This window comes from Cervus canadensis, chromosome 7 (genome assembly GCF_019320065.1).
Source record: "Cervus canadensis isolate Bull #8, Minnesota chromosome 7, ASM1932006v1, whole genome shotgun sequence".
Taxonomy (NCBI): domain Eukaryota; kingdom Metazoa; phylum Chordata; class Mammalia; order Artiodactyla; family Cervidae; genus Cervus; species Cervus canadensis.
The window spans coordinates 86,491,449-86,504,648 of NC_057392.1; the positions used below are offsets into that span (position 1 = coordinate 86,491,449).

Below are 13,200 nucleotides of genomic sequence, written 5' to 3' on the forward strand. Positions count from 1 at the left end.
GTATCTTTAAAAATGCAAAACTGTAAGTATAAAAAAAAAAAGTACATTACCAAACTACTGTCTTTATATAAGGCACATATACCCAAATTTTGAGAGGCAGAGTCACTGCCTAGAGTGTAAATAGGAAAAAATAAAAGCATTTGGCATCCTGAGGTCACGTTTTGCCAGAAGGCAGAATCTCCGGGAGGAAGCTAGGGCAGGTCGTAAAACCTCAGGGTGACATTCATTAACCTTTGGGGTCATCTCCTCCACCCTGATTTCAAAGCATGCTGTTCTGGGACAGTAAAGATTTATGGACCTCCCTTGGGATTCAGAGACAATTTCTCACAAATCCATTTCTTCCCTCCCCTGTGGGTCCTTTCTCTCCCAGTGTTTTAATTCAACTAATCTGTAGTTAATATGAGCAAATATTCTGGGTGTATCAAGGAGCATGACTGGACCTACCCTCAAAAGGTTCTTATCAGCCACAGGAATTCTTTTATATAAACTCATACAATCGAAAGTAATTCTGTCCAATAAGCCACCCTCTCTGCTCTCCTCACTGTCTCAAGAAGGAGTGAAGGACCCTCAGCAGAAACTCTTGGTGTCAGGCACACAGAGGTGGTTCACCTGATAAGCCTTCATTAACAACGAAAAGCCAGCCCACGTATGTGGAGAGATACCAGCGCCCTGTGTAAGGAATTCATCTCCGGCCTTAACAACATCAGATTCTCCTAGAACGGCCAGGCAGAGAGAATTCCTCCTCAGGGAGGCGTGGTGAACATCCTCGCGGGCTTGAGATTCCCATCCTTCCTGGAGATCGTCCCTAATAACAGAGCCATCATCACCGTGGCCTCCAGGGCTCCTCCCCTTAGCGCCTGGCCGAGAGGGACCCAGAAGAGTCTCCTTATAAGAACTAATGCTCCAGCTGAGGTCAGGTGGGAGCCCTGCTGCTGGTAGGTGGGCCATACTCTGTAACACTTGGTAAATCAGGTCAGTGGTGCTAAGCTCATTGTTCACCTCTATTCTTAGCATCCATAATCATTTAGGTAAGTCTTACTTCAACGTGCTGATCTAGCCTTGGTTGTGTTCCAGGGACTGTAAGTGATATAACCATCTAATGACTATGTCATTAGATGTAAAGACAAGGACGTTAATGCGTTTCATTTAACTTGTATCTTGTGTGATTCTATTCAATTAATAAAATTATCCCCAGGAAATATAATACAGACTAAAGAAAGTTCACTCTTCCTGACCAAAAATAATGGATTTCAGGTTGTTGATGGATATGGTGCCTTGGAATGATTAAAAACCTTTCAAAGTAGAGGCTTTTGTAATCAAATCCAAAATGTGAAGATTCAAACAAAATGATGTGATAAACTATACAGAATAGATCACAGGAAAAGATGAGTACGTGGTAGTTTAACATAATACGTTTAATGTAATAACTTAAAACATCCTGCAATAGAAACATCAGCTACTTAAAGGAAAACCACATTAGACCTGTTAAATATCTATATAAGAGCAGAAATAAATCATAAGTAGATTTGCTATCATTAAATTTTTATATCACAAATATGAATAAATATTCTCAAAATGTAAGGGAAATGGGATAGATTTAAAAGAGAAGAAACATTCCAATGGGATCAGGACCCTGGAGAAGCTCTTGAGCTGTTTATGCCATAATGTTAACAGTTAAAAAAAAAAAAAGTGCCACCTACTGCCCATCATTAGGAGAACATACTTTCTTTAGAAGTATTTATGGAATGGAATACTATATAGTGGCTTGAATAAATGACCTAGGTTAATATGTTTTTACATGGATAAATCTCAAAAACAATGCTAAATGTAAAAAGCAGTCAACCGAAACACACGTTCAGAATCATATCATCTATCTACATCTTAACAGGCACACACAAACATATGTACATAAATAGATGTAATACATAACAGATGGATACACATTGATCCATAATTATAGTTATCTCCAGGGAGGAGAGGAAAGGAATGAAAGGAGGAGAATGTAAGACTTCTATTTTATTGAAAGTCATATTTTCTTTATAAAAATTAGAAAAATTATAAATGTAATAATTTTTTAAATTCTCTGTGATGTATACACCAATGTTATACACTATTCTGATTTTTTTTAAATAGTCCTATAATTCACCCTTATATTTTTGTGTTATTGCAAGCCAATGAAATAAGAAAGGGGTACTTCATGTCCTCTATGGAATTTATTTATATGCATGTATATGCCTAAGCTTATTTATCTCCAAACTCATATGCATAAGACAGAAGGAAAGTGCTTTGAGAACTTCAAAATATTATTACAATGAGCAATTTTCTTAAGCTGCATTTACTAAATTTCAAGTTATGAAACTATTGCTGTTCTATTTTTTATTAAGCAAACTTGTGTTTTGGTATAATTTTAGATTTCTAGAAATCTTGCAAAGAGGATTTAGAGTTTTTCCACTATCATCCTTTTTCAGTTCCAAAATCTAATCAGTGTCTTTTCCATTTTTCAACATATTTCTTCCAGTGTAAATATTATACCTGGACTAGGTGCTTTGTTAAGTTAAAACGACATTTTGTTTTTAGTTTTTGTTTGCTTAATCGCTCAGTCATGTCCAACTCTTTGCAATCCCATGGACTGCAGGGTCCTCTGTTCATGGGACTTTCCAGGAAAGAATACTGGAGTGGGTAGCCATTCCCTTCTCCAGGGGATCTTCCTGACCCAGGGATTGAACCTGGGTCTCCTGCATTGCAGGCAAATTCTTTACAGTCTGAGCCACCAGGGACTAGATGCTTTGTTAAATTAAAATGACATTGGATATTTTAAATTTTCTCTTCTGGGAATTCACATATAATTTTATTTGACAATAATCACATAATGTTTTTGTAAAAAAAAAAAAGAAAAGAAAATGAATATGCTGTCAAAGGAAAATGCTCAACAAAACAGGCACCCCGAGAACCCTAAAGAATCTGCTTGGTAGAAAATATATCTTTTGGAACTTCCCTGGGGGTCCAGTAAGACTCTGTGCTCCCAATGCAGGGGACCGGGGTTCAGTTCCTAGTCAGGGAACTAGATTCCACAAGCTGCAACTAAGATCCAACACAGCCAAATAAATTAATTAAAATTCAAAAAAAAACCAAAATACCTCTTGTCGCTTTCTTTCCTCCTGGCTAACTGTCTGAGATAATCCATTTCTTTTCACCTAGAGTAAAAAGCAAAATAAAGTTGAGTTCATTTACTTTCACAAACAACTTCTTTATTATGTAAGGCATAATTCTATGCCCTTCAAATATGAATTAATTGCAAAATGCTGAATTCAGTACATATTAATTTTGAGTCTCATATTCCTCAGACAACATTTAATCACATTAATAAATTAGCATAGTACAACATTAAAGGAATGAAAAGTGTCTACAACACTACCCAATGGGTTTGAGTTAATTTGCTCTGGTCTTAGTTCTGGCTATTCCTAAAATACTTAAGAAATTAATCTCCTAATTCATAAGTGAAGTCCCTGACAATAAAAGAAAGGAAGCCACTGCCCTAAGAGTTTACTGCTCAGAAACCCTGGTCAGTAATATGGTGTCCTTATTACATTGAAAGTGTAATTTTAACACTATGTGAACACTCTGTGAAAACAGAAACTCAATGGAACACCCATGCACTTTACAAAAACCCAATCAAACAAGAAAACACAGGCCTCTTGGCCCAATTTCAACAGGTTTTTTGGGTATATTTAATTTTGACAAATAAGGATGTTAATCTGATATTCTTCGATGAAGTAAGAGTACCTCCAAGAGCCAAGAATGCCAGCCCCATACTGGGAACAATGCAGTTGTGTCCCTGGTTGAATTCCGAAGTCCCTATCTCAACTGCCACACATTTCTACTTCATTGCTGCAGTTCCTACCAAAATTCAGTCTCTGACTCAGAACAGAGGTTGAATTATGAACCCCATGAAGGCAGGACCTGGCCCTGAGTCCAGCACATGAAAGACATTCATGCTTTTCAGTTAAAGTTTAATAAACGAAAAGTAAGGCATGTACACAATACCAACCAATTAGATCTTGAATTTGACAGAAGAGCAGCAAAAAAGGAGAATGTCCTCCCCTCATGTGAAAAAGCAATAGCAATAAAATGTAACAGAGGTCTTCAAACATTTTGCTATCTACTTCCTAAAAATACTAAAAAACCATGTTCCCTTAGACCCATTTTATGTTGACATTTCAAATTTTCATCCAAAATTTAAAGAATCTTAAAGACATATCTTCCTATTAATTGTAAATCTAGACATTTTAACCATGTGCTATCATATTCTTTTAAATGTATCTAGTGGAATATAAAAACCATGATGACAATAACCACCATCATCGATTTAAAACATATGGAGATTTTACATTATTCTTCTTTCTCCTTGAAAACCCATTTCTATGTCAATTTTCCCTCCAAATTTCCTGATATAATTCTGTGTCAGAGTATTTAATTAGTCACTCTAGCATATTTAGGGCATAGGTTTCTACATTTAATTTTCTAAAATTTCTTGTGATCAATGAGCTTTAAGTATAAAGAATCTTCTGTATTGTATAATCACTACAAACACCATTAATAATCCATAATCAAAATGATGCAATTATTTCCAATTTCAATGCATTAAGCACTAAAAGTAAAATTTTACTGAGAATGCAACTCTGAGTGAGATGGGGGTGGGGGTGTATGGTGGCTTCATTCAAGGAGGCTTTGCTGAAACCAATATTTCAAATTGACCCCATTTTATTTTGTGCTGTGATTTAACATGCTGACACAGGGCACCAAACACCAAGTAAGATTTGAGATGGGCTTTCTTTAGAAAAATGGCAAAAGGGGTAACTGTGAAAAGTGGAAATTGGACAACAAAATCTGGTGTTAACACTTTAACTGCAGATACACTCTCAGTTTTAGAGAAAAGAACGCCTAGGAATTAAGGATCTGGAAAATGGTCCCCCTTAAAACTATTCCTGCCCACCACCTCGCCTGGTCTTGCTGAATACAGGCATGTGATGTGTGCCCCAGTGTGAAGACCGCCGGTATACAGTTCTTTACATGGTGGGGTCAGGGAAATAAAGACACCTATATGTTACTGCCTTCAATCTGGTTGTTAGAAAAGATCATAGAGAGCAGTACAATAGCATAGAAAGAGTCCTAAGTCAATAGTAAAATCAACAATCATTTACTGACTGCCAGGAAATATGCCAAGTATTTTATATCCCTGTGATCACTGAATCCTCAGAAAAACTCTAAAAAGCCAATACTATTCTTATGCCTATTTCACAGACAGTAATAACAACTACGACTTAGGATTCCAGATCACATAACTAACAGATAGGAAGGCCAGGATCCTCATCCAGGCGTACCAACTCAAGGGCTCCCGCTCTTAATCATGATATTATCAGGGACAGGGGACCCCCAGTTTTCCATGAAGGCACCTTACTTCTAAGGTCGGGTGACTGTCACTAATGATGATCCCTTCTAACGCCAGGTCTGCACCAAATCTCCACATGTTTGTTGTCATCGCACATATCATGGGATGTTCTCAGCCTTATCTACCATGCTGACACTGGGCCAGCCTGTCAGCAAGAATTCATGGTTAAAAAGGCTTCTTCATACATTTTAATAAGGGAGGAGACTGGCCAAAAGAATGAAACCATTCAGAGCTGCTCCCATTTGGTTAACGTTGAGCAGGAATTTCACAGGATTTCCTGCCTGACTCAAAGCCCAGCAGATCAATATCCTGGCGCTGTGCCCACAGTCTCGGCAGGTGATGTCACCAACAAGGATTTCCATGCCACCAGTATCTGCATCCACGGCTACTACTGAGTTCAAACACAGAAATCTTAAGGGGAAGAAAGTAAAGCATGTGGGCTTAGAGACCTACCCAGATACAGCTAGGTCACTGAGGGATTAAGAGTACTTCATCCTATCCAAAAGAAAAAAAAAAAATCCCCAGCTAAAGTAGTTGCCCTTCTGAGGGAGAAGAGAAGGTAGTTTTGAAAAAGGCAAAGCACTCATACATAGACTTTCACCAACACTAATAAAAAATGATCAAACATTCCTTTAACCAAGAAGTCATCAATTAGAAACCAGTAGCCCATACAGAACTGACCGATAAAGAAAACAAAAGGTTCTAAAAGTACATTCTTGGGTTATAATTAAGAAAACGGGCACATTCAAGGATCCAGAAGGCCAGGTCTGGAGTTATGACAAGCCGGCTCTACCTGGCTGACTGCCAGACCACTGCTTGGGGCCCGGCTGGACGGGTTCTTCTCCCGAGCCAAGAGGAAGCTTTTTGTCCACCTGAGATCTTCCACATGCAACTCTAAATTACACAGTGCCTGAGAGCAGGTGCCTGGAGGCCGAAGATCAGAGCGGGCAAGAGGACTTCAGAGACCGAAGAATGTGGAAAATGAAACCAGAAAAAGAAGGGTAGAGGGGATATATAAGAGGGCCCCACAGAGACTGGCAGGAGACAGGCGGGAGAAAACTGGGAGAATGAAAACACAGCAAAATGTCAAGTGGAAAGAAACAAGGAAGGAAGGGGGACGAAGGGAGAGAGGGAAACAAAAGAAGGACAAAGGCTGTGTGCAACGATTTTAATAGTATGTTATCTCTGGAAATTTTCTATTCAAAACCAGTGACCTATTACTAAACCGAAGTAAAAATCACTGGTAAGCCCAGGCTTTTCTTTTGCACAAGCACACAAATATGTGTATAAAACATATGTTTACAATAAAACCTACAGTTTTTACATTTACATGTTTCTGCAGTTTGCACACTTTTACTAAGAGAATTAAAATATCAAGTTTATCACATTTCTCCAAGTGTTCTCCCTGTTTCCACCAGTGGAAAAGATGATACACCAGCTTCCAAAATGGGATTCCTATTCTGTCATCTAAAAGGAAAGAAACTAAATCACACAGGCTCTTTTTTAAAACTTTTTACATATGTATCTTGCAGTGGAGGTTCCAGCCCAGCACAAACGGGAACACACATTCTGCCAAGCAACAAGCTTTCCAGCTCCCTTCTGACCTCACTAGAACTTGCTCATTGCTTTAAATTTCCTATTCAACTATATCATCAATAAGTACAGTTACAAATGTAGTTGAATGAAACATTAAGAGCTACACTCCGTTTGAGGTTCTTGATTTTGTACAATCTAACTAATTCACAAAACCGTTCAAATCTTGCCATGGCAGATTCTACACTCTTAGGAGAACATGTGAATATATGTCAATATTTATTTGACATATAATGACATATATTCAAATAAAAATCAATACAAATTAATTCAAATAAAACAAAACTGTAGCCCACAACTACAGTTCTGACATATGTTAAAAAATATGAACGTATATTATGTGACTTGTCAAGACAGTGAATGCAGGGAACTCACTAATCTCATAATAGTTCTAAATTCATAATTATAAATTATATTTTTACTGCTGTAATTGGTATTAAAATTCTCCACCTATGATTTTTTGTAATCAACATATTTTCCATGTTCAAAAGAGACAAAAATAAACAACTGGCTAAAATGAATAAAGAACAGTAATAGATACTTCATCAATGGATATACTGTCTAACTGGCTCCAAGATATAGTTTTTGAAATTTAAAGTAAACTCCCCAAAGGATAGATCCAAAAGTTACTCCACCTAAAACTGATACCAAGTTAGTCTGAGAAAGACAAATATCATATGATATGACTTATATGTAGAATCTATAAAAATTATATAAATGAACTTATTTACAAAATAGAAACAGATTCACAGACATAGAAAGCAAACTTATGGCTACCAAATGGGAAAGGAGAGATAAATAAGGAACTTGTGATTAACAGGTGCATACTTCAACATAGAAAACAAATAAACAGCAAGGAGCTGATATATAGCACAGGGAACTATACTCAGTACTTTATAATAACCTATATGGAAAAGAATCTAAAAAAGAATAGATATATGTATATGTTCAACTGAATGACTTTGCTCTACACCTGAAACATGACACTGTAAATTGACCATGCTTCATTTTTTTATGATTAAAAAAATAAACAAAATGGATGCCAATTTCCTCCATGATCCTTTGCAAGCCTGAGCTTGTTAGATGACTATCTCATGAAGGAACAAGCAGGCTTCAGGTAGTAATTCCACTTCTGCACTCATCACAGCTACAGGTGATTTCACCTTGTGAAAAGCTGTCTTAAGGAAACCTAGGCAATGTTCCTTGGCCTCTGACGCCGCTGACTACAGAAGGTAGTAAAAGCCGGGTTCTCTAAGTTTCCAACAGAACCCTGAGGTTGCCATGTGTAACTAAGCCTATCCAGAGCATAGTGCCTGCCCTCTAACTGTGTACAGAGCCAAGAGGAATTACCCCAGTCTCTAGGCTGCTCGGATCATTTTCTATGGGGTAAACAGGGATATGACCTCAGGCCCTCTATGACTTGACATTGTTTCTATACAGATAAGATGGGTGCACATTCTTTCTCTTTTTCCCACCAGCCAAAGTAACTAGAACAGGAGGGCCTGCAAAAGACTGACGACCAAAGAAGCTCAGAAAAGTAGTCAATTAAAAATGAGATCAGAAAAAAAAAAAAAAAAATGAGATCAGATATTTTAATCCAAGTTCACTCAGGCTCCATAAAGCACTGATGTCCACTGAATACCCACAGGAGCTAAGACCTTCAAACTTAGAGTTACCCATTTGAGGAAAATCAGCTGGTTTATTCATGCCTCCTGGTGACTTGCTATTCATGGGCTTCTATTCTGGACAGTTCAAGTGGGAAGAGAATGAATTGCAAAGTAAAATTATACCGCGGCACACAATCACTCCTAGGCCCTTTCTACAGACTTAATACAAATTGAACAGTCCCGGAATGTCCAGTGAGTTAAGAGTTCTTTCACTTCAACAACATAGGAATAGCAGCTCGCTGAGAGTGTGCTTGAAGTTCCTAAAATGAAAAATCTGCCATGGGCCTGAAACTGTCTTCTGAAAGTAGCCCCCGAGGTTGTCTCAGGCCCCGCCTCGTCCACTGAGAAATCACTGGGATACGGTCCACCTAAGCAACAAGCTGCTGCAGAACGCCCACACCAAGGGCCCGAGATCCAGACGACCAGAGATGAGATAACCGAGGTCAAGACGGGGACGGTGCGGTATTTTTCAGGAGAAACAGGTACATAGATCACTATTTTTTAGAATAATGAGAAGTAGAAGACAATGGCCCATTTAATAAATCATATGCTTAATTTAAAAAGATCTCCAGTGACATGCCAGGAATCTCATCATTTGTTCAAAAAACCAGAGCTCCTCTCTTATCTACTGTTGTTAAACTTAAAACAGTAAAATTCCATAATCTTAAAACTATAAATTCTATCAACTTAAAACCGAAAATTCTATAATTCTCACCAAAATTCTTGAATCTCAAGAAACAGTAAGCTCTGCCAGCCTCCCAGAGGTAACCTCGCGTCTGCTAAAACTGTGGCGAACTCAGATAAGGCAAGGCAGGGCTCGGGGCTTTGACCTGGAAATGGCCTGGGTCACCCTCTAGAGTCAGAGCCAGGATTCCCGACTGAGTCCCAGTTACTTCAATACAGATAGGAGGCAGAGAGTACAGACCACAAACAGCAAGGTCATTAAATAAACTTCTGTGCCTTGTAGAATTTAGGAGACAAGAACGCATGTGTTACTTTGTAGCCGGCCCCTGTAAACCAGTATCCTTTATTTAGCCAAGACCTGATTCAGAGTTCTGGTTGGTTCCTCTTGTATTTCTCCAACTTCTGATGTATCCAATGCTTACCATGTACCAGGCACTGTTCTTCCCATGCATCTAAACCTTCTAACAATACCACAAGAAATGCATTACTATCGCTATTTTACAAATAAGAAAACAGAGACACAGGAAAGTTGTCATCGTGAGCCCTAACAAGTGGTCAAGCTGGTATTCAACTCAGGCATGCCTGCGGCCCACAAGGACAATTTCTTTACCACCGCGGTGCACTGCCTTCTCACACTTCTGAATTTCTTCGAGGTGTGCGTGACCCGCAGCTACCCTTCCTTTAAACTAAGGTCCTCCCCTTGGATACCTCAGAAACTGCATCCCCAAATGAATTCTCAGCTCTTGCTCCAGAAAAAGCTAAGCTGTTGGCAGGGTGCCTGGCAATTTAACTTGTTGATTAGTCCTGACATCCGTGGAATCTCCACAAATTCCTCTCTGACTTGTGGCTCTCAATACCATTCACTCCCCTGCAGGCTACTGAGCCTGGACCCAGGTGGACTCAGTCTCTATCCCCCAGTGAGAGAGAAGCCCACTTCTGCTTTTTCTATCAGCAACCAAGGGGAGAAAATGAGATCAGGGCATACATGAAAAGCTAATGTCACAGAAGTAAGATAAAAAGGAAAACTGGTTTTAGGGGGACAAGGCAATTCTATAAAATTATTTCATAAAAGATGAGCAGTTTTTAAAATTGGAATATTTAATAAAATACTGAGGAAGAGACCAGACTAATAATGATGGTGAACAGTGGCGAGAGGCGGGAATGATGGTAAAACCATAGCAATTTTTAGTCTTGCTGTGTTAGGTTTTGTAATAAGGTGAATGCACCTGCATTACCTTCATAATTCAAAAATGGCTATTGCAAAGAACTTAATTTAAATTTTGAATTTTAAATTGGAATATTAAGAACAAACTGATGACTAACTAAGGGGAATTGGTTAAAAGAACCAAACTAAAAAAAAAAAAAAAAACTACCTATTTGATGAAATATAAATATGGGCTTTACAAAGGTTGTTATGGAAGAAAGTTTAATGACATGAAAAGTCATTCACAATGTTGTTAAGAGGGAAAAAATGGGTTAAAAAACAGCAGGTTTAATGGTGAGCAAATATTTACAACATTATTAAATGGAAAATGTGAGCAATAAGGCAATATTATTTTATTAATTTTTGCTTAAAGGAAGAGGAAAATTCTAAATACACATTAAGAAAACAAAAAAAGTCTGAAAAGTTATATACCAAAGTATCAACAGTGACTACATGGGAAGGATTTCAAACAATTTTTATTTTCTTCTTTTTATCTATTGGTACTTTTTTATTTTTCGCTAATAAACATCTCTTAGCTTTGGAATTAAAGCATTGCTTTTAATAAAAACTAAGTTTCAAAGTCTTCTCTCAAAAAAAGAAACAAAGCAAGTAGGGTAGGCAAATGGCACTGTGAAGAGATGCCAATAATACCCGCATTTCTTCGTTGCTGCCCACAGGAAAGCTCCTGAGAGGTAACCATTCGCAGACAAAAGCAGCTCAGATAAAGGCAGGCGATGAGAAAGGTTTCGGTCCAGCCCAAACCAGGCGGTGGCTTATGAGGCGGTGCTGACAGTGAGGGATGACAGGCAGGCGCGCAGATGGGGGAACAGAGGACAGGGCTGGAGGTGCGGAACTGCCGATGAAGCCGATGATGACACGGCTGAAGGCGTGAGTCGGGAGGGGCTGACGAAGGCAGCACAGGTCTGAGGGGCCCTTCTTGCAGAAAAGGACACCTGTTTATAGAGCAGGTGCCAACATCTTTGTTGCCATTCTGCTTTTGCTTGTTATTTTTGTCAAGTGGCAGATGGGTAAGAATGATCACCTCCAAACAGTAAATTCCTTAGAACAACACTGACACTGAAGTGAGCCTCTTAGATTCGCAACACAATCTAAACTTGAGCAAAACTCGTTTCGGAAAAGTGGGTACTAAAATGAACTGATGTTTTACGTGCAATGTTCAAAGCATGCCATGATCCCACTGGGCAGGAATTGCCTTATTATATGGAGGAGATCTGAGAAACAGGCATAGAATTACCAATATTCTCCCGTTTACCTATACCTCAAGTTTCATTTTCAATTCAATTACTCAAGCAATTATTTTACACTTCTGTTGTTTTTATTTTCAACTCTTGGCCCATCTAGCCCATCGAGTTTTAGTCATAACCTCTAGGGAGCACTTTCCTGGCCTTTACTGCTTTCCATGACATCTATCCATGAAATCTATCCATGACATTTCTGCATTTTGCCCTACATTCTTTCAGAAACATCACTTAGACCTTTCATTTCTATTGCCTCCTAAACCAGCTTCTAAGTTCCCACAGAGTAGGTGCTGGCTTCAGGTTTGTTTTGTTTGCCCCATTTGCCCCAATGCAGTGGAACACGTATGAATTTCGGAGTCAGACACTAGCGTTTTCAGACTACAAACTTCTCATCACTTAGTGAACAGCAAAATAAAGCCCCCAAATTTCTTCTGCTTGTCATCCACGTCAGGGTAACAAAACAGAAAGGACAGGACGGAAAATACCATAGTGCACTGTGTGTATTAAGGGTATTAAGTGCACTGTGAAGCTTTTGTTTGAGGTACACAGACACGCACACCCATGAACACACATACTAGGTTATAAGTAAAATGTATTTCTCATTATGTTAAGCTACCGATACCGACCATGGTTGCAGGATAACTCCACCATGTGTAAATTTCCACTAGATACGTCAGTCATGTCACTTTACACTCTCATTCACACATGAAAGAAAAGCTGTCCTACTCAGATTCCGCAGAAGCAGCAGTCAGATTTCTCATCATGTGGGGGGTCAAAACGGATTGGAACAGGGCTGGTTAAGCACTGATCAAATAACAGTAAATGTTTAAATGACCTATTTAAGTGTGTGTTGGGGGGGGTGCAGAATTAGTGTCTAAGTCTACATGATTATCTCTTAAGAAACTCAACAGGTAGCTACCCATGGAAAGCTAAAATGGTAACATTTTACCTCCTCCTGCCAGGACCATGCTAGGTAACCTCAAGTCTAAGTTACAAGATCTCAGAAACTTTGAGTGTGTAGGAGCTCTCAGGAGAGCAGACAGACCAGGCAAAAAGGGAAAATGAGAAGACAGCCAACAGGCCATTTCTGAGATGGAGTCATATTATTGGCCAAGTACCTGATGGAAATGCGGTTTCTGCTCTTTCAGGGCCCTAGGTACATGTCTGTTATTTTGACAAACTTGAAAGGCTCTGTTCCAGGTAACCTCAAGACCATAAGAAAAACAGTAGGAGAGGAACCATATTTGTCATCTCAGAGCCTCAGCTGCCTCAATATATGGTGGAGAAATGGCCTCCACCCTCATGGTATTGTCACAAGGATGATATAAGCTGAGTGAAATGACC

The 13,200-nt window shown here is 38.9% G+C and overlaps 1 protein-coding gene across 1 annotated transcript in view; it reads right to left on the reverse strand.

Moving 5' to 3' along the window:
• ARHGEF26 (Rho guanine nucleotide exchange factor 26) overlaps window positions 1–13,200 on the reverse strand; it is a 134,041-nt gene that overhangs the window by 102,126 nt on the left and 18,715 nt on the right. The window contains exon 5 of the mRNA XM_043473950.1: window positions 3,138–3,194. Within this exon, the coding sequence (XP_043329885.1) occupies window positions 3,138–3,194 (57 nt within the window). The remainder of the gene's footprint in view (window positions 1–3,137; window positions 3,195–13,200) is intronic.